Source organism: Zootoca vivipara, chromosome 6, assembly GCF_965207765.1.
Source record: "Zootoca vivipara chromosome 6, rZooViv2.hap1.1, whole genome shotgun sequence".
NCBI lineage: Eukaryota > Metazoa > Chordata > Lepidosauria > Squamata > Lacertidae > Zootoca > Zootoca vivipara.
The window spans coordinates 68,269,878-68,291,890 of NC_142589.1; the positions used below are offsets into that span (position 1 = coordinate 68,269,878).

General features: G+C 46.5%; 1 protein-coding gene across 2 annotated transcripts in view; it reads left to right on the forward strand.

The window, feature by feature from the left end:
* Positions 1 to 22,013, forward strand: part of ARHGAP33 (Rho GTPase activating protein 33) — a 47,515-nt gene that overhangs the window by 14,602 nt on the left and 10,900 nt on the right. The window contains exons 3-16 of one of the 2 annotated variants that reach the window (XM_035117984.3): positions 812 to 896; positions 1,064 to 1,147; positions 4,351 to 4,488; positions 5,791 to 5,883; positions 6,828 to 6,950; positions 8,322 to 8,399; positions 9,856 to 9,922; positions 12,132 to 12,191; positions 12,995 to 13,144; positions 14,053 to 14,155; positions 15,478 to 15,622; positions 18,577 to 18,659; positions 18,850 to 18,957; positions 20,830 to 20,975. In XM_035117984.3, coding sequence (XP_034973875.3) covers positions 812 to 896; positions 1,064 to 1,147; positions 4,351 to 4,488; positions 5,791 to 5,883; positions 6,828 to 6,950; positions 8,322 to 8,399; positions 9,856 to 9,922; positions 12,132 to 12,191; positions 12,995 to 13,144; positions 14,053 to 14,155; positions 15,478 to 15,622; positions 18,577 to 18,659; positions 18,850 to 18,957; positions 20,830 to 20,975 — 1,463 coding nt within the window. The remainder of the gene's footprint in view (positions 1 to 811; positions 897 to 1,063; positions 1,148 to 4,350; positions 4,489 to 5,790; positions 5,884 to 6,827; positions 6,951 to 8,321; positions 8,400 to 9,855; positions 9,923 to 12,131; positions 12,192 to 12,994; positions 13,145 to 14,052; positions 14,156 to 15,477; positions 15,623 to 18,576; positions 18,660 to 18,849; positions 18,958 to 20,829; positions 20,976 to 22,013) is intronic. The other variant, XM_060275707.2, reaches the window with a different exon arrangement.

A 22,013-nucleotide genomic window follows, 5' to 3' on the forward strand; every position in this document is an offset into this window, starting at 1 on the left:
GGCTGAGAGAGTGCCTGATGAAAGGAAGCTAAAGGAATTAGGATGACGGGGGAAAGGCCTGCAGAGAGAGGGCTTGAGACAAGGCAGGGAGCAAGTGTAGGATTTGGGGAGAGGAAGATCCATGGGCTTCCACAGGAATGTTTAGCAGGCTTCCAAAACCTCGGCCCTCCAGGTTTTTTTGGCCTACAACTCCCATGATCCCTAGCTAGCAGGACCAATGGTCAGGGATGATGGGAATTGTAGTCTCAAAACATCTGGAGGGCCGAGTTTGAGGAAGCCTGGTTTATGGGGTGGGGTGGAGGCAAAGCAAAACAAAACACCCAAAGTGGGGAGCAGGCTAGTTTCCATCATACAAAAATGAGAAGAATTGCGTGTGTACATTTTATCTGAGATTCTACAAATGCTAGGAACTTAGACTGCGTACGTACGATACTCTTTAAAACACATTTGAAGTGCCTTCTTTCCTTCAAAGGCCCAGAATTCTTGGGGAGGGAGTGTGGGAATGTGCTTTGAGCATGTTTTAAAGGTATAGTGTGTATGCAGCCTTATGTTTTTTTTAAAAAATGAAAGATAGCTGGGAATTTTAGAATTATGGTTCATCTAGGGCAGGGTGGGGAGGAAAATCCTTTCCCCTGCCCCCTGCGATGGACACCCATGGGAGGGAGGTTGGGCTCAGGATGTCACAATGACTTCATTGCATATTGCAATAGGGTGCTTTTTAGTATTTTGCCTTAGACTTGAAACCCAAGAGTTGACATCCACAGCAACGTAACTCATTCCCTTACATAGACCTGTCTTTCTTTCCCTGCAGACTTTCCATCACACGAGGCCACTTCCCCAAGCTGACCGAGTGTGCTCATTTCCACTACGAAGCTCTTGACTTTGGACACATTGAGGTACGTTTGCCACCCTGCTTTTTTCGCAGGACTTGGGAGGTTGAGGAACCTGTTACCTTGGGCACCTGAGTCCCTGTGGCAGGCTGGGAAGGGAAGTGGCAGGACAGGTGGATGTTTCTGCCTCCCCACTGCTGGAGGGGGCACTTAAATTTTCTCTCTCCCCACAGCTGCAGCTTGCACCTGAGCAGAATGAGAATCTCAGCCACTTGGAGGAGGGAGAGGTGCTGTTTGATGTGCAGGTCACCTGCCAGGTAAGGGGCGGGGCGGGGGAGTCAACTGGCAAAACCTGTTGGATTTGTTTGATTTGGTTGGATTTGCTTCTTATCCTCTTGAGCCGAGTTTTCAGCTGACTAGCAGCTGTTCACCCATTAGTACATTATTTTATACTGTGGTTAAATCGGTTAAATCGGAAATAATTTTAAGCTTCAAAAATAGTTCAATTTAAAAAAGTAACAATTTAACTTGACAGTTTAAATTATTTCAAAGCGAATTACTTTTTAAAAGATTCAAAATTGTTTCTAATCTAACCAAGGTTTATACCTGCCCTACAAACTTGCAGCCAGATCCAGTGCAGAGGTAGATATGGTTTTGTGCAATGGGTTTAAGCATGCAAAACTCTGGATGGGATTGGCTTGTTAAGTAGGCATAATGCGCGTTCCCAGGGAATTCTGGGAATTGTAGCTCTTTGAGGAGGGGGTGTTAAGCGTCTCTGATACATTCTTAATTACCTACTGTACTACGATTCCCAGGATTCATTGTTCTTTGACTGTTAAAAAAGGTAAAGGGACCCCTGACCATTAGGTCCAGTCGTGACTGACTCTGGGGTTGCAGCGCTCATCTCGCGTTATTGGCCGAGGGAGCCAGCGTACAGCTTCCAGGTCATGTGGCCAGCATGACGAAGCCGCTTCTGGCGAACCAGAGCAGCACATGGAAACACCGTTTACCTTCCCGCTGTAGCGATACCTATTTATCTACTTGCACTTTGGCGTGCTTTCGAACTGCTAGGTTGGCAGGAGCTGGGACCGAGCAACGGGAGCTCATAAATTGGTATAAAACAGGTTTAGGTTTGTAGGGGAGACAGCGTTCTGTTTGTCTTTTTTTGATGATACTGAGGGAAAGACCTAGTTTCCTTTAAATGTTAGATAATCTGGCTACCTATTCTGCAATCTGAATTAGGGTTGAAGTTGTGCTGTGCTTCCATTTTAATTATGTGCTGCGTGTTTTATTATATTTGAATTATGTAATTGTATGTAATTGTCGTTTCTTAATTGTGAACCACCCTGGGATATATTTGTATGAAGGCTGGTATGAGTTCCGCCAACCTGGAATATTCCCGTTCTGTAGTCCTGCTCAGCCAACCAAATCTGCTGGACCAGGCCAAAGGACTGGCTAGTCCAGCATCCTGTTCTCACAGATGCCCGTGAGAAGTCCTCAAGCAGGACCTCAGTGCAACCTCACTCTTCCCACCCTCGATTCCCTGCTGCTGGGACTCAGACATAACGCCTCTGACCCTGGAGGGAGAACATAGCCATCGTGCATAGTAGCTGCAGACAACCTTGTCTTCCACATATTTGTCTAATCCTCTTTTACAACCATGCTAGTTTTTGGCCATCATTGCCTCCTATGGGAGCAAATTTCAGCCTTTAACTGCAAGCTATGTGAAGAAGGACTTTCTTTGACGCCTGTCCTGAATCTTCCAACATTCAGCTTCATTGGATGGCCTTGAGTCTCTAGTGTTATGAGAGAGGGAGAAGAACTTTTCTCTATCTACTTTCTCCATGCCATTCATGCACTTCTCCCATGCTACCTTTTTGTTTGTTTGTTTTTATTTATTTATAAACTGAAACCAACACAGTTTATTGAATTGCAGTAACAAAAACCAAACAATATCACGAGAGAAAAAAAACAAAAAAAACAAATTACACAAAAGAAAAATAAATAAAAAGAACACACCAAAAAATACATAAAAACATAGACTTCCCTCCACCCATGTTTGACCTCCTTCCCTTAATCTTCTTTTATTCGTATTACTTTGTTTTTGTTCCACTTCCATCCATTTCCTCAATATTTCTACCCTGTAAACCTTATTCATTGCATATCGATATATTTATCCCAGAACAATGTTTTTTCATGTACTCCTTTACACAATCTCATTCTTCAATTAATTTTTGATCTGTTTGGCCTCTTATCGCTGCCGTATTGCCTTTTCTCTACGCCAAAAAAATCCCAAACTCTGCAACCTTTCCTCACAAGGGACTTGCTCCAATTCCTTTGACCATTTTGACTGTCCTTCTCCCAAAAGTTTTTTCCAACTCTAGAATACTGTATCCTTTTTGAGGCCAGGCAGCCAGAAGTGTACACAGTATTCCAAATGCAGCCACGCCATAGAACTGTATAATGGCATTATGATATTGGCAATTTTGTTCTCAGTTCCTTTCCTAATCCCTAGCATGCTCTTCTTCCTCTTCTTCTTCTTCTTCTTCTTCTTCTTCTTCTTCTTCTTCTTCTTCTTCTTCTTCTTCTTCTTCTTCTTCTTCTTCTTCTCCTCCTCCTCCTCCTCCTCCTCCTCCTCCTCCTCCTCCTCCTCCTCCTCCTCCTCCTTCTCCTTCTTCCAACTGCCACACACTGCACCAGCATCTCGACGCATGTCTGGGATGTTGTCTGTGTGTTTGGATTGTGCCCCTGGGCCTTGGTTTCTGCTGTGTTCATTGAACTTTTGGCACAGAGACAGGGCAGTTCCAGGTTTGAGGGGTCCCTCAGCAATCCTTGTTAGGCTTACTTGCTGTGGCTGGCACTGCAGGAAGTTGCAGCGACTGTGCTCCAATCATTACTGACAACTGAGTCTGGGAGCCAGCATTTAAATTTTACCACAAATCCGTGGGCTTACCTGGTGGCAGGGGCGGGTGGCAGCAGCCACAGCAATGCTCCCTTCAGAGATGGAACAGCTGGGTCTGAGAACCACCATTAAAATTTCCCACACTGCCCCTGATGTAGCAGCGCTGTGAGGCATTGTGGGGAATTTTATCAGAGCCGTCTGTCACTGATAAAAGCACCAGGGGTGGGTGGCAATTGTTTAAAGGCCCAGGACAGGTGTTAATGATGATCCCTCCCTGGCAGTGACCAAACAGCTGCTCAAGGGATGCTTTGTGGTAAATGCTGGGCTTGGGTGGGCCCTGCGAATGCAATTCAAACACTCTCTCTCTCTCTCTCTCTCTCTCTCTCTCTCTCTCTCTCTCTCTCTCTCACACACACACACACACACACACACACACACACACACACACATATTGACCCTGGGTTTGCTCAACATCTGTCAACCTCTTCTACCTGCATGGCTCTGAATTCATAGTAGGTTAAAATAATATTTATTAAGCCAACTAAAGGTATTTTGAACTTTTCTTAGGGGCCAACCTTTTACTTTTTTGTTTCTCAGTGTTTGCCTTTCTCCCCGCAGGGAAAGAGCTGGCAGGTACACCGCAGTTACGAGGAATTCTGTACCCTGGATGCTCACCTCCACTGCTGCATCTTCGACAGGCGCTTCTCTCAGCTTCCCGAATTGCCGCCCCTCAGCCACATGCGGGCCCACCCTGAGGTGATTGTCATTTTGAGGGGTGCGTGGGGAGTGTTTTGAGGAGGGTGTGACTATCTGTGGCTTGGCTTCTGGCGTGCATAGTACAGGCTTCTGACTAGTACAGGCATCCCCAAACTTCGGCCCTCCAGATGTTTTGGACTACAATTCCCATCTTCCCTGACCACTGATCCTGTTAGCTAGGGCTCATGGAAGTTGTAGGCCAAAACATCTGGAGGGCCGCAGTTTGGGGATGCCTGCACTAGTATATAAATTGTCCAGGGAATTTGCACTGCCTCTGGAGACCGGACATCTTTCTCAGTCTTATTCTACCCCGACTTACAGGCCTGGCCCAAGACATTTTGCTGCGTGAGGCAAAGAGCAAGGTGGTCACTCTCCCTGATAGCCATAGCTGCCAAGTTTTCCCTTTTCTCGCGAGGAAGCCTATTCAGCATAAAAGAAAATCCCTTAAAAAAAGGGATAACTTGGCAGCTATGCTGATAGCCCATTTGGTAGAGCATGCGTCTCTTAATCTCAGGGAGTGTGGGTTTGCTGGGCAAAATATTCCTGCATTGCAGGGGGTTGGAGCAGATGATCCTTATGACCCCTTCCAAGTGGTTAGAGTGTTGCATAGGGCCGGGGAGACCAGGGTTCAAATCTCCACTCAAGCCATGAAGCTCACTGGGTAGCCTTGGACCAGCTACTGCCTCTTGGGCTAACCTTCCTTGCAAGGTTGTTGTGAGGATAAAATTGTGAAGTGCATTCCACCTTGGTATGAAATACAGTGGAACTTTGGTTCACGAATGGCTTACTTGCCAAACACATCGGCTCCCGAACGCCGCAAACCCGGAAGTAAGTTCTGGTTTGCAAAGGTTTTTCAGAAGCCGAATGTCCAACTCAGCTTCCGCTTGAGTACAGGAAGCTTCTACAGCCGACCGGAAGCCGCGCCTTGGTTTTCAAATGGTTTTGGGAGTCAAATGGATTCCTGGAACGGATTAAGTTTGAGAACCAAGGTACCACTGTAATTGTAATAACAAATAATGAAATTAAATTAAATGCTATCCGATACCGAGGGCTACCAGTCTTTTAATTCCAAGAAACTACCCCCACTATACCTAATAGGTGGGGGACCTGCCGCAAGTTACTGTGTAATAAGCACTCTGCACATGTTCAGAGACAGCGTTGCCAAAGACTTCCAGACTTTGGTGCTTCCTAAGTACCCATCATTATACCATCTCTTCTCAAGTAGTTGTCGGCTTCTGTTGACACCAAATCAGGGAGCTGTTATGCCAGTGACATCTTACGTTTTCTCTCTCCTTTTGGCAGCTGCTGGTGCCCATGCTTTCACAGTACCTGGAGAAGCTGTCAGCCATTGTGGACAGCAACATCAACTGTGGACCAGTCCTCACCTGGATGGAGGTGAGGAACAGTGAGGGTAGCTGTGGTGGTAGATGATGCAGCTATATCATTTGCAAGCTGAAATATGCTTTCTGTATTTCTTTTAATTTTAATTTCTCATATAGGATCTGATGAAGCACTGTGCAATATAATATTGTTTGTTTGTTTGTTTGTGTGTGTGTGTGTGTGTGTGAAGCAGACAAATACAAGTCTTAAACAATATATGTGAAATGCCTGAGACATTTGGAATTTTCTGCAGAAAAGTTAAGTAGGTAATATTACTACACAGAGTAAACCATTGACGCTGCCAGAGTGCTAGAAATGTTAATCTTGCTTTCAAGGGCTCCACAGATACCCATTTCTGCCTGTTGCGGAAATCTAGCAGAAAATTAGATGGAAGCCCTATGTGAATGGTGTGACCTGGTTACTGTATGCTGGGATTAGGGATGTAAGGAGGTAACGATTTTTATCCAGTCCTGGGTCCGTCACAATCAGTGCTGTTTCTGTTCTGCTACAGTTTGATTTCCGCTAAAACCTACGCTATTCATCTTGCTATCTGCTGCGGCTGAAAAGTGTGTAATTAAATAAAGCAATTGATTTCAGTGGAAGGGAAATGTCAAAAACATTTCAGCAAATAGTATAACGATTTACATAACATTTGCAGACTAGAAGCACAACAGTACAGTACCGAATGCTGCTTGCATTTGCTTCTGTGATTTCTGTTCCTGACCTCTGACGAACAGGCAAATTGGGGGGGGGGGGAGAATGGGACTTTTGCTCTTATTTCAGTTTCTGATGGAATTCTCTAACATCTGTATCTCAGGTGCGTCTTTTCCTTTCTCCCATCTACCTCTGAGTATTACCCCAGCCATAATGGCATCCTGTTCCTCTCCGGATGACACCCACAGAACATTCCAAGGCTTCACCCACTTCACTTGTATTCTCCCCCTCCCCTTATATTTCAGATTGATAACCATGGCAACCGACTGCTGGTCAACGAGGAAGCTTCTATCAATGTTCCTGCCATTGCAGCTGCTCATGTGGTAAAACGCTACACGGCGCAGGCATCCGACGAGCTCTCTTTTGAGGTGAGCCCTACTTTGTAGTGCATGTTACTTCGGTATGGCTTTTCTCTTGTGGGTAGATCTGCAATGCAATATCTTTTCAATCTCTCTTCCCAGCTAGGGTGTTGCTTGGGAGCACAAAGAGTTGCTCTCCCCCAGGGAAGATTTATTAAAACTGATTTTTTTTGGGGGGGGGGGTTAAACCATTACCACTTCCAGGTATACAACAGTCACAGACAAACTAGCAAAACAAACAAACAAAATCCTTCCAGTAGCACCTTAGAGACCAACTAAGTTTGTCATCTGAAGAAGTGTGCATGCACACGAAAGCTCATACCTATGACAAACTTAGTTGGTCTCTAAGGTGCTACTGGAAGGATTTTTTTTTTTAATGAAATCAGTGGGATTAAGTTCATTGTCTCCATTAATTTAAATGGGACTACCCTGACTAACGTTGGCTTCCAATGCCATGAATTTAAAACCAGAAAGAAACAATAATCAATAAAACAGCTGTCTTTTTATTTCCTAAAAATATTTACAGCCCCCCTCACTGTGGTTTCCAAATCTTTGAATCTTTCACATTGACTTGCCTGCCAAGGAACACTCCGTATCTGTGGTGGAGTCCCTTGCACACCGCAAAGGATTCTGGGGCAAAACCTTGGGTGCCATCTTGCTTCCTGTGGAGCTCTATCTTGCTAGGGCCTCACTGTCATCTTGTGTGAACCAAGTGCACCTCAGGGCATGCCTAGGACCCACATGTGCCAGCACATTCAAAGGAATGTCCTGTCATGGTGGGGGATAAATTTTTCTCACCAATCTTCTGAGGAAGCCCAGGGATTCCCTGGGGACAAACATCACCTGCTGTTTGTCAGCATAGATCAATTCTGCACGTTTTCTCTTTGTTTCACAAATGGGACTCAGTGGGACTTTCTTCTGGGTAGTATAAAAGATTGATAAAATGTGGTCATATATATGAGGTACTTCAGAAAAAGCCCAATTTAAAATGTAACTACTAAAGGTTGTGTCCAGTGTGAGTCCTACTCAGAATAGGCTCATTGAAATTAATGGACATGGTGAACTTAGGTCCATTAATTCCAGTGGGTCTATTCTAAGAAGAACTTAGTTGGAGGCAACCCTATATATTTTAATCACCTTCATATGAAGTACACACCTTTGTAACCCAGACTCTGGCAGACTGGAACAAGTCCCGTAGAGGTTCTGGGCGTTCCTCGTAGTCAGAGTAGACCTACCAAAATCATTGAGTCTTCTCTGAGGTACTTAAATCTAGTAGATTCAGTGGATCTACTTTTAAGTATGGCTAACATTGGAAATTGCCCACTGTGGCCCATGCACTAACATAGGATTGTTGTTGTTTTGTTAATTTGTTTGGCACAGGTTGGAGACATCATCTCTGTGATTGATATGCCCCCCAAGGAGGACAGGAGCTGGTGGCGAGGAAAACATGGATTCCAGGTTGGGATTCAGGAAGGAAGACACATTGCATTAGGAGACATATGTTGGAGCATAGGATCAGCACTATGTCTTAGATGGCCACATTGTATTAAAGAGAAATTTGGATGGATGGGTGGGAGTGAAGAAAGAGTGTGTGTGTGTCTAGATAGGGGTATGAGTGTGTGTCTGTGTGTGGTGGCTTAGGCCCCACCCCTTTTTTCTTGGGTTGCTCTCATTGCTGGTGTGCAGCCCTGGCTGGGATGGAGATCTTCCCCACCTTGATTTAAACAAGTGACTTGAAAAAGTGGCAGACTTTCAGAGAGCGATTGGGGATGATGGGAGCTGTAGTCCAGCAACATCTGGTGAATCATAGTGCATAGCTGTCAACTTTAGGATTGAAAAATAGCTGTCAACTTTAGGATTGAAAAATAAGGGATCACTTGCCGAGTGCTGCCGGAAATCGCCTCTGCGCATGTCCAGGGCACCAGAAATTGCTTCTGTGCATGCCCGGCCATGCAGAGGCGATTTCCGGCCGCACTCGCAAGTGAGCAAGCAGCCAGCTGCCGAGCGAGGCGTTTTACCGGGCGGCGGCTGGCTGCTCGCTTGCGGGGGGGGAGGGGCGAGTGGAGCCTCCCTGGCCAACAGGGAGGGAGAGGAGCTGCTTCCTTTAAATTCCGGGAGATTTATGGGATATTTTACAATCCGGGCTGCCAGCGGGAAACTGATTGAAATAAGGGGGTTTCCCACAAAAAAATGGGAGGGTTGACAGCTATGCCTAGTGCCACTCTTCTGTCTTTCTGAAAAGACATCATTTGGGTATATGTAGGCTGCAATGTATCAGCTGAGGAGCTTTTTCTGGCACCGGTTCACTGTTAATTTTCTGCTCAGCTCCATTTTATCAGCACATCCATTTTTTTTAAAAAAAAACCCTGATATTTTAGTTTGCTCCAAAATGCCGTTTCACGGATTTTCTTAAAATATCTGCACAATTCTGCGTATTTTTTTTATTTTTTATTAAACCAGATATTCCTTTCAAAACAAATACCAATGCTTTTGGGGTCAGTATCATTTTAGGACCATGTTAAGTCGGCAGAGAGGCCTCTTGCAATTTGGCTTGAGAGAAACATGACTCTCAGTAGCTTGCTTCAGTCGGCCCCACTCCCTCCATGGCAATTCCAGTCACCTAGTGTGGCAAGTGCATGAATTTAGCCATCATCACCTGTCTGGACAGTTTTATGCCTATACTGGTTAATCCATAACCGGTATAGATGAATTGATTGCATCAGAATTTTTGTTAATGGCCTGTTTGCCACATTCACTTGTGGTGGGCATAAATAACTGAGGTAGGATTTAAGAAGTGCCTAAACCAGGGGAAGGCCTGGTTGTTTTTCTTAAGGAGGCATATTTAGCTTTGTCAGGGAGGGGGGCCTCTTTTTCTTCTGTATGTTGAACTCTTCCTTGCCTGCCTCTTTTCCAGGTGGGGTTCTTCCCCAGCGAGTGTGTGGAACTGTTCTCAGAGCGCCCCAGCCCAGGACTCAAAACAGGTGAGCACATCTTCCTTGACTTGCTGTGTTCTACTACATATGCTGATTCTCCTAGATCTACAATTTGGCTTGCTGTAGAAACATAATGACCCCCATTTCCAGCAAATACATTTTCAATCACTTTGCATATTTATTGGTATTACTGGAAACAACCCTGGAACACTTGTGTCTTTCTGCATGCAGGAGGATCACGTTGTGCTCTTTCAGATGCCTAGCTCTTTCATGACACCTAAAATTAGCCGCCTGAGGCGACTGCCCCACTGTGCCTAATGTTAGGACCGGCTCTTCACAAATGTTCCAGAAGCTATGCGCGTGCTCTGATTCTCCAGTCTAGCTCTCCTTTTTATTGTACCAGAACTAAGGAGATTGTATAATTTTTCCTGTCATGGAAATGCTGTGACATGTTAGGCTAAGCAAAAGCAACTGGCCCAGGGCCACCCAGGCAGCTGCATGGCCTGGGGATTTGAACCTGGGTCTTCACAATCTAAGACCAACATCCATCACACTGACTATCCAAATCAATCAAACTATGCAAGTGCAAAAACGGGCATAAATTATGCAAAACTAATGCAAATTTGTTTAATTTGCATAATGTATCTAGGTTGCAGTCGTAAGTTGTTTGGAACACTTGGCTGACAAGAGCTGGGCAGTGTGTGTCTATAGCAGCCTTTATTAATTTGGTGCCCTGCAGATGTTTTGGACTACAACTCCTATCATCCTCAGCCCATCATCCCATATGTTGATTCACTTTTTTTGCCCGTTATCTTTTAATATGGACAATTTGGTACACAATTTTACCTTGTATAAACATTTTTTGCAAGCAATTTCTGCTTAACACAGTGGTCCTCAAAGGGTGTGGCAGGAGAGGGTGGCAAATATGGCAGGAAGATTCGAGGTCAATCAAAGAAACATTGAAACATTTCAGTGTAGTATAGTATCATTTTTTATTTTTAGAATATGGATAGATACCTTTTCAAAATGAAAGCAAGAACATCAAGTGGTAAAAGAGAACAATTCTAGTTATGATTTATTTGTTCCAATGTATTTCCTATCGATAAAAAAATTGGTGTGCTGCAAGCAAAGTTTTACGTGTGGCCTAGAGAAAAAGAGTTTGAGAACCTTTAGCAGAATTTGCTGTTTTCACAAATGTATGTACTTCTGGACATTGCTTGGTTGGAGAACCGCATCGCAAAATTTGGAGAAATGTGGATTTCGACAGAGGTTTCGGTTCGTGTATTGGTTTGGGGAGCGTGAATTTAATGCAGACCAAACAAATTTATCCCCCATTCCTAGTCTGGTGTTACTGTTTGTGTCCTTCTGTTTCTTATTATTTCTTATTTCCATTCATAGACGGTTTACTATCCAAAGATCTCAAAGCAGTTTATAGTAGATAAAATTACATAAATAGTAAGAACAATAAAAAAACCATGTCAAATGATTTACATAAAAATAAAACATACACATAAACAATATCAATACGCATAAAGTCAGAGAATACTACAAGGCAGTATAATGTAAACTTTCGACCAACATAACACATATTATTCATAAACACTCACCCAATTTCACCTGCCATCTATTTCACACAGCCACTACAACCATTGACTTCCTCAACCATGATCTCTATCAACCATCATTTCTCAGCAATTAGGCTCCCCTCACCTTCATTTCCTGTGTTAGCTTTCCGAAATTAGGGTGTGAGTTGGGTTACTGTGTGAAGCTTTCAAAAAAAAGAGGCAATTCATTTTATTTTATACCGAGTTTTTTTGGTGCGCATAGAAATCTATCAGGGCAGCTCTCAAAAGTAGGCCGCAGCCGAGAAATGGCACAGCAGACTATGATGAGTAGCCCTGGCAAAGACATTGACTCACAAGTTAAGAGTGCTAAAGGGATGGGAAATGCCCCTGGCGACTAAATGACAAGAACTGGAAGTGGGGGAGAGGGGAGGTTTATGGCAGCCATTTTGTGTGTCCAAAACAATTACTGCATCTTCCTCTCATGCCCTTGTGCTGTTTTGATTTGATGTGTTTGCTTCAGGGATTGCGGTGGTTTGAAAAGAGATGGTGTTTATGTAAGATTGTCACCAGCCCTAGAAAATACTCTGTTTGAATGAGGTGAAGTGTGGGACAGCAACTTACGCCAGTAGCTTTGAGCTACCGAATTCTTAATCTTTCCTGGCCTTTCATGCTCTGTGTGTCTTCCTGTGCAGATGCAGAAGGGATGAGCTGTGGCATCCCTGGGCCCCCAGGCCTCCTCTCTCCAACCTCAGGTGAGACACGACCCAAGGTGACTGGGAGAGCTGATGCTGGTTGTAACGCTTAGTGTAAACTTGTGTGCATGACCATTCGGTGACTAAGAAAGGACCATGCTTGAGGGATAAAGGCAGGGCTCCTACTGTTAGGCAGGATGAAGCAGCTGTCTCATGCAGTATATACCAGGGTGGGGTGGGGTGGAAAGGCTTTCAGGACAGAGCTGAGTGTGACATGCGGCCTGCTCTGCACCCCCTAAGCTAGCCTTCTTGCCCCTAGTGTCCTTCTGCCAATGTTCAGTGTCCAGTCTGTCAGATTCTAGATGTGGAATCAGAAGAGGGCACCATCTTGTCCTTCGTCTTGGACCAACCCAGGCTTAAGCACACATTACATTAAATTCATTCTTGAATCTGCACGCATGAATGTGTTTTGGAAACCCAATCTGGACTGAGATCGTGACATAAGTGGCCGTGTGCTTCAGCTTTTTCTCCCTGTGTTCTGTGTCCTTGACAAAAGTCCTTGCCAAGATTGCCCTTTCTCCTGGAAGAAAAAGTATCGGTTTTCTAGATGGTGCTGTGCCACAACTCCCAGCATCCCATGCTGGCTGGGGGCTGATGGGAGCCCATAGTCCAGCAGCACCCGGTGGGCTCTCTGGCAGTATACTATTGGCTGCAATACCAGCTTCCTGCAGCAAACAGCAGCTTGGGGAGGGATGTAGCATCTTTGCTGTCTTCTTGGGTGTTGTGATGCAGCCCGCATGCAATGGCTGTCCTGCAGTGGCTTGGAGAAGGGCTGCAACTCTCTCTCTTTCATTCTGTTCCAGTGTCCAAGAAGCATGGCAAGCTCATCGGGTTCCTTCGCACTTTCATGAAGTCCAGGCCCAGCAAGCAGCGCCTGAAGCAACGTGGGATCCTCCGAGAGAGAGTGTTTGGCTGCGATTTGGGCGAACACCTCAAGAACTCAGGCAATGATGGTAATTTTGCCCACAGATCCTTCCTGTTACTGATAGTGCGGCCTCATCTACTACTAGGAAAACAACACACAGTCCATTTTAGCTCAGCAACAATGACCCTGTCAGGTTGGTTAGGCTAAGAGAGAGTGAATGGTCCAAGATCACCTGGTGAGTTTCATGGCTAAGTAGTGATTGAACTGTGGTCTGCCAGGCCCTTAGTCCGACACTCTAACTGCCACACCACAATTGTCTCTCCTCTGCAGCATTGGAGGGGGTGGAAGTGTCTGTATGGCTGAGCGTTCTCCTCAAACTGCGTCAGCACTCCTCGTTTGATTTCTGTCCTTAGTATGTCCACCAACTGAAGAGCATTCTGTGGGATGGGTTTTAATGGGCAGGAGAGGATATATGAGTTGCCATTTACCCTTCCAGGTGCCCACATGTGTGGGCTGAACAGAGCGAAGAGGAGGGGAAATGACATCACACAGAGCCCTCTCTAGCTGTTGTATTTCTATGGTCTGAGTATCTGCCCAGCCATACAGTGGACCTAGCCCCTTCTCATGCTAACTAGCAAGAATATGGGTGTTAGGTGTGGCTGCTAATCTCCCACTCATTTTTCACTAGAGATGGGCTCAGATAAATCATGCTGCCAACATTATATATATATATATATAGAGAGAGAGAGAGAGGGAGGGAGGGAGGGAGGGAGGGAGAGAGCAGCTTTGTGGCTGATCACTTTCATTTCCCTAGTCCTTTATGGGTGCTTGTGGCCAGAGCTCAACATCTACAAGAAAAAATAAAATAAACCTATTTTAACATGTTGACCCAAGGGGACAACTGTAGCTGTCAGACTGGCCTAACCTTATGTGGTTGTTGTAAGGATGCTTGTTATATTATATTGTTCTTAGATATGCTCCTTGTTGTTATGCCAGTCCCCCAGGTACTACGGTCCTGCTCTGATTTTATCGAGAAACATGGCATTGTGGATGGCATCTACCGTCTCTCTGGAGTCTCCTCCAACATCCAACGGTTGCGGTGAGCCCTGGTCAGGAGGAGCAGGGGTTGTGGGCCGGGTCCTTGTTTAGCACAGAAAGCCCTAGAGGCAAAGGTGGGGTTTATCAGCCAAATTAGATGGGATATGATGGCCACATCTATCTTACTCACAAATGAAGGAGGGTCTATCCTGTACATGAAAAGGAGCATATGGAGGAGGAGGAGGAGGAGGAGGAGGAGGAGGAGGAGGAAGGAAGGAAGGAAGGAAGGAAGGAAGGAAGGAAGGAAGGAAGGAAGGAAGGAAGGAAGGAAGGAAGGAAGGAAGGAAGGAAGGAAGGAAGGAAGGAAGGATGAACCCTGTGCCTTGTGGCATAGGAGCCGAGACTGGTAGTTCGGGCAAAGTTCTGCCCCAAACAGGAAGTGGTTCACCACATGGGACAGCTACATGCAAGAGGGATAGGGTAATATTTTTCAGCCTGATGTCCATAGCGCCTTGTAGGCAACTTTCCACAGACTGTGGGTCAGTGGTGGGCAGGGCAAGATGCAAAAGTGGGCGGAGCAAACCTTTGTTGATTAGGCTGCATTCCAGCCATGCAAAAGTCTGCTTCCTATGCACACAAACCTTTCTCCATCCAGGAAAGCAATTGTTACCACAGCTCAAGGATACATTCCAACCATAAAGAGAGCCAGAGGGCCCTGGGTTTCTCATTGCTGGCATACAGAGTCAAGGGTTCCCAGTTCTAGCCTTGCTTAGCCTTGACATGGAGACCCAGCAATTTATGATGTTTATTCCTAGCACTTTATGTGCTGCTTGTAATATTTCTCTCATTACCATTCTGAGAATTCGACGTTTTCCATATGATTTCTTTTTGAGGTTCCTAGTTGTTTTACTCATGCATGCTGTACAGGGATATTTATTTAATCCCACTACTTAATATATAGCATTCTTATTGATTAGTAGCAGCAGTAGTAGCATCGTTAGGTGTTTTGAATGCGGGATTTTAATTGTCTTGCATTGATTCCTTTCTGTTGGGATTTCTGAACGGCTGGAAGATTTTGGTTGAAATAGAAATTAAATAAATAAGTGCTGCAATCCGGGTTTTGGAACTGGGAGAACAGTTTAAAGCAACAGAGAGCATTGTGGTAAGGTGAGGAACAAAGGTTTCAGTCCTCTCCCCTACCCACTTCTTTTCATGTATAGAATAGAGTCCCCCCCCCTTTGGGCAGACATGCAGAAAGCTGCCTCGTCACATCATGTTTGGCCCTAAGTAGGCCAAGCGAAAGGTTGCTTGGCTGTGGGTCACTGTTCAATATGTACTGCTTTGTGTAATTTCTCTCTTCCCGCGGCTTCCTATCCCCTCCAGGCACGAGTTTGACAGTGAGCGAGTGCCTGAGCTCTCCAGGGACGTCTACTTACAAGACATCCACTCTGTCAGCTCTCTTTGCAAGCTGTACTTCCGGGAGTTGCCAAACCCACTGCTCACCTACCAACTCTACAACAAGTTTGCTGTGAGTCTTGCAGACCGCTGGGAGAAGTCTCCCACCCACTCCGCTTTTGGTCACTGCTGCCGCCTCTACCATTCCTCAGCTACCCCTTGAAGAAATCGTAGAGTTGGAGTGGTTTATGTAGGCCGTCTAGTCTAACCCCTGCTTAATACAGGAAATCCAGAGAGCTAGAAATTCAGAACTAGTGTGTCCACAACAGACGGCTGCACAGCCACTGCTCTGAATAGATTTGAGATAGCTACCACCCATTGTCTTTACTAGGTAGCAGAATGAAATTCAAGGTGGGTCCAGGCGGGCTTTGGACCACATTTGAAATGACCTTGCCTCTCATATGCATCCGCTACACCACAGTTGGGAGGGGAGTCCAGAGCAAGACTCCGAGCTGCCTGTGTGCATTATCATCATTCCGTTTTTAAGTTGCTTTTGAGCAATATAGTCCTCAGGGCAGTGCATGAACATACAGCGGAACCTTGGTTTTCTAACATAATCTGTTCCAGAAGACTTCTGAAATGTTCGAAAACTGAAGCCTGCATGTCCAGAAGCATTTATGTCCGGAAAACTTAATAGGGAAGCTGTGTGGCACGTTCAGCTTCCGAAAAGTGTTCAAAAACGGAAGCATTTCCTTCCGGGTTTTCAGCATTCGAAAGCCAAAACCTTCGACTTCCGAGACGCTTGAAAACTGAGGTTGCACTGTACTAGAAACAGTAAACTGAGCACAACTGGTGCCAATGACCCCTCCCCTTTCCCCCGCCAGATCCATCACCTGCCCTGTGTTCCAGGTGAGTTTCTGTGGGCGTCCCAGTGTCTCAGAAATGGCAGCTGTTGTGTGCTCAAACTGTCAAGTGAGAGTTGGCTGTGCCAACTCCATGTGCGTGTTCCCAGGGCTAAACAATAAAAATTGGAGTCACAGAACAAAAGAGGAAGAAGAGGGGGTGGAGCAGTGGAGCACAATTACATCGCCCGCCAACGTTGCTGCCTACACAATAATACGTGCAGCAGTTTCTCCCGACTTCCTTATTCTTTTGAATCACCTGCTCTTTGTGCTGGGCTATTTCAGGCTTGGTTAACCCTGCCTCCCCCTTCCCCCTCCTTCCCCCTCCTTCCCTTCCTTTTAAATTCCTTTTGGCTTGTATTTGTGATACTTTGAGGGGCAACATCCAGGCATGGCTAGAAGAAGAGAAGAAGAAGAGTTTTGGTTTGATATCCCGCTTTATCACTACCCGAAGGAGTCTCAAAGCGGCTAACAATCTCCTTTCCCCTCCTCCCCCACAACAGACACCCTGTGAGGTGGGTGGGGCTGAGAGACTTCAGAGAAGTGTGACTAGCCCAAGGTCACCCAGCAGCTGCATATGGAGGAGCGGAGACGCGAACCCGGTTCCCCAGATTACAAGTCTACTGCTCTTAACCACTACACCACACTGGCTCTCAGTGGCTAGTGATAAATATGAGCTGGGGTCTTCAGAGGCATGACTTCACCTTCTCAGTCAATTGAAAGCTGGAGCAGAAGGGATTGGTGGTGTCGCTAAGCCCACCCCAGGGATGTTCCAGTCCCCTTTCCTGAATTTTCAGCTTTCATTTTAAGAACGACAAGCAAGGCTCTTCCCCTGTTACTTGGGGGGAAAATAAGGGAAAACATGCATGTAGTAATCTGCTCAGTTGCCCACTAAGAAGTAAACTTGTTCCCACCATCCAGTGTTCTAGCCAAAGAGTGCAGAAGCACTTAAATCATGGACATCTGCTAGGTCCATCTTTTTAAAGGTGGTTTCTGTAGATCTCGAAGCAATTTACAGCAGATAAACATATATAAATATACACACAGAGAGAGTAAGTGCAATAAAAACATTGCAAAATTATTACCATTAAAATAAGTTAACTACATAAACAGTATCCATGTTCATAATAACAATGAAATGAGAATGGAAGGTTTTGTTCCCCACACTCCTAAATCTGCTTTGTAATTTATTTCATTTTCCATATCACCCTGCTCTGTTTTGCTCCTATTCATGGCCTTTCAACAGCCTCCACACTTTCACCTCTCTCTCCAAAAAAGGTTGTTCTGTTTACTCTTCAAATACCCAAGGGGTGTCAGATTGAAGAGGGCAAAGATTTCTTCTCTGTTGCCCCAGAGGGCAGGTCTCAACCACACATGCTTAAGTGGCAGGAGAGTCGATATTAGTCAAATCCTAGAGGAAACATTTGATCTGGGTTGGGAAAGCTTTTCAAATTGCTGGGCCAGGGTCCTTATCGGGGCCGCCCACCTGTCAATCACCTGATGCCATAATGGTGTTAGTTGTAAGACAAGTAAAAGCATTCCAAATGGAAGAGAAAATTAGGAATTTAGTAAAAGAGGTGCCTTCCTCAAAACAAAAGACCTTAATTGTCAAAGGCCAGAGTAAAGAGGTGCATTTTAATGTTGTGAATTCCCCTGTGATCCCCTGTGATCTTGGATGGAGGACGGCATACAAATTTAATAAATAATGATGTTCAGAATATGGCAGAGGCTGTGCAATGAAGCTGCCAGATGACCTCTTTGGGGAGGGAGTTCCACAATTTAGGGCTTGCCGCAGAGAATGCTCTCTCCTAGACCACCATTCCCCACATTTCCCAAGGTGGTGAAACCACCCAGAGGGTCCCCTCTGCTGATCTTAACACTTGAGAGGGTCAGTAGGGATAGAGGTGGTCTTTCAGAGATTTGGGGCTTTTGTCATTTAGGGTTTCACCCACTAATGTGAACACCTTGAATCGGACCTGGAAGCAAACTCTCCCAGTCCTTCTCCATAGGGCTGTGCAATGGATCCAGTTGGACCCCAAACCGATATAGGTCAGCCCTGGGTGGGATCAGGGCTGCTCCAAATCACCAGCTTAGGGGGAGCTGTGCACAGCCCTACCATTCCACAAGAGGCCTGGCGACCACGCTGACTCCTTCCCTCTGCTTTTCCTCTGCCCTGTCATCGCAGGAGGCCGTGTCTGTTTCAGGGAACGAGGATCGCTTGGTGCGAGTGCACGACGTCATTCAGCAGCTGCCCCCACCGCACTATAGGTAGGCATTGCTTGAGGCGCAAATACGGTGCCCGAGGTGGCTCTCCCAGCAAGGGGCGGGAGGGTGAATGCAAGATCCCTTGCAAGGGGGGGGGGCGGTGGAATGGTGTTGAGGGCAGGGTTTGCGAGGGGGCCGGCGGTCCGTCGAAGCGGACTGTCTAGCTGTAGCAGCTTCTGCTCTGTCCCAACAGGACCCTGGAATTCCTGCTGCGGCACCTGGCCCGCATGGCTATGCACAGTCAAAACACCAGCATGCATATCCGCAACTTAGCCATCGTTTGGGCACCCAACCTGCTGCGGTGAGACGCCCAGATCAATGGCCCTGCACTGGCACTCCCCACCCCACCCCACCCCGTGCCCTCCCTGTGTTGCCACGATGCTCCTCCGCCTTGCACCCTCTCCAGCTCTTGCCTGCAGTGCTCTCTGAATCCTCTCTCCATGCTACCCACGGCATTTCCCCTGCGCTAACACCAGCCCTTACCCATAACTCTCTGGGGCATGAACTCGACCCTTCCTGCACTCAGCCCCAAGGGATAAGAATCTACAGCTCTTAAGCACCTCTCTACTTCCCCCATTTTGTCCCCAGCATATTCTGGCGCTCTGGCTCAGGCTTTAGACTGTGTGAGATTGGAGTGTGTGTGTGTGTGTGTGTGTGTGTGTGTGTGTGTGAGAGAGAGAGAGAGAGAGAGAGAGAGAGAGAATCATAGAATTATAGAGCTGGAAGGGACCTGAAAAGCCCTGTAGTCCCCCTCCCTGCAGTGCAGGAATCTCTTGTCCAATGTTGGGATCGAACCCACAACCCTGAGAGGAAGAGTCTCATATTCTACCTACGGAGCTCGGGGCTGAGAGAGGGGTGTGTGGGTGTGTGTGTTTTTGAGAGAGAGAGAGAGAGAGAGAGAGAGAGAGAGAGAGAGAGAGAGAGAGAGAATCATAGAATTATAGAGCTGGAAGGGACCTGAAAAGCCCTGTAGTCCCCCTCCCTGCAGTGCAGGAATCTCTTGTCCAATGTTGGGATCGAACCCACAACCCTGAGAGGAAGAGTCTCATATTCTACCTACGGAGCTCGGGGCTGAGAGAGGGGTGTGTGGGTGTGTGGGTGTATGTGTGTATATATATATATATATATATATATATATATATATATATATATATATATATATATATGAGGTATGGTTTGGCCCTGCCCACCACCTGAACGGGCTCCCCCCCAGAGAATGTATTTGTCAGGTTCCCCACCCCTACCTTCAAGGGATTGTTGTGGGTCCCTAACCCCAGGCATTCCTGTTTAGGGCCTCTAGCTCAAAGATGACTAGTGGGCAGGCTGCATCAGTCCCCCCTCCCCCTATGATTCTCCTCCCTTGCAAAAAAACCTCCGTTGTCATCCTTTTCACTGTTCCTGTGTGTCCCTGCTGTGATGCCATCATGCCAAAACCTTTTTTTGTGGTGCCTTAAGGCTACCCACTTCCCCAGTTCAGTCATACCTACCCACGATGACACTCTGTGCGAGGCCAACATTTGGCGCACCCCTTCCCAGTCCTCACACTGTCTTCCCAAGGTCTTGGGAAGGAAGCCCAAGGGCTCTGGCAGGGTCCTAGAGCTTTCCACATCTTTCCTAAACCTGGGAAAGAGCTAAGTAGACTTTGGGAAGGAGAGGGGAGGACTCTAGGACCTTGTCAGAGCCTCATGCCTCCTTCCCAGAGTCCAGCGCCTTGCTCAGTGAGTGTGCACTGTTAATCCGTCCCTGCACCCCTCGGGCCTTCAGAGAGTTGACCAGTGCAGGCCTCGGCCTGGAAATGATTAACCATCCTTGCTTGAGAGCTCATCCAATACTCCACCTGAGCTTTTACTAGCATTTATTCTACCTTCCCCTCTAGCTCCTGCTCTTGCCACCTCCCCATCACTTACCCATGGTTCCCTGGGGTTTCCCTCCAACACCAGCCTCCTCCTCCTCCTCCTCCTCCGGGGGTCCTTTCCACATTCCACATCTGTTTCTATCATGCTGCTTTGTGGGTCTGGCGCTTTTCAGCCACTTTACCGAGGGACTATGCCCTCTGGGCTTTCAACGATGATATTCTGGGGCTGTGAGCACGTGCTTGTCCCCTCCCCAGGCCCACCTTACAGGAAAACATGGCTCTCTAGTAATCCCTCCCCCTCGCTGCTTTTTACGGCAGGTCGATGGCTCTGGAGGTTGTTGCACAGTGCGGAGCCGACGCCTTCCAGGAAGTCCGAGTCCAGTCCCTCGTGGTTGAATTCCTCCTCAACAACGTTCAGGTGCTCTTCAGCGACACTTTCACCTCCGTCGGCAAGGACAGCGCAGGTAGCTCGCGCCAAAGGGGACTTTTTCTGAGGCTGCTATGAAATCTGTTAAGAAATCCCTCTGCCTCATTGTCACGGAATTGCTTGCTTGCTCCAGAATTATTGAAGGAAACCATGACAGTTCAGGTTGCTTGAATTTGTACAATCAATGGAGCCCTGTTCTCCTCGCCACTGTACTCCAATCTATTCCCAGGCAAGGAGCTGTCACCGGTTTTCCTTGATGAAGAGGCCCCATCCGCACCAGACATTTAAAACACTTTCATACCACTTTAAACAGTCATGGCTTCCCCCAAAGAATCCTGGGAGCTGTAGTTCATTAGGGGTTAGGAGACCCCTCGCAGAGCCACAATTTCCAGAGTTCCCCAGGAAGAGGGATTGATGGTTAAACTACCCTGGGAATTCAACCCCTAGGGCTGGGAGAGACTGCTGCCTAGAACTTTGAAGAGTGGCTGCCAGTCAGTGTAGAAAAAACAGAGCTAAATAGACCAGTGCTGTGACTCATTATAACTACCGGCATGTTCTTTCTTATGGGGTCTCCCTAGTGTAGGGAATAATTCATCTGGTTGTTGGGAGAGGGCAGAAGTGAAATTAAGTAGAAACGAACTGTTACAGAGGACATTCTGGAAAGTTCTGGGGGAAACCTCTTCTGCTTTCAGCACTGAGCTTAGAGTTATGGGATGTTATTGGGATTCTTGAAAGCATTTCATTCTTGTTCACCATGAGGTCTGGCATAACAGTTCCAATTTGAGCATGGGGCTCCTAAAATTCTCTCTCTGGCTCCTAGATTTTTCCAACAATGAAATGCTCCCCCACTCTGGGATGGGTGGCAGTGGCAGGGGAATAATTCATGCGCAGAACAGAGGCTGAAGGCAAACCTAACTGTTCTGTCTGTTTGTTTTTAATTGCTGCCTTTTTAGTTGTTGGCTCTAGTTTCATTTGTTAGCTCCTTGGGGGCCTTCAGACAGAAAGGCAGCCTATAAATTTTTAAGCAAACAAACAAATATTTAAAGAGCCGTTTCAGAAGGTTCGTCACCTACCA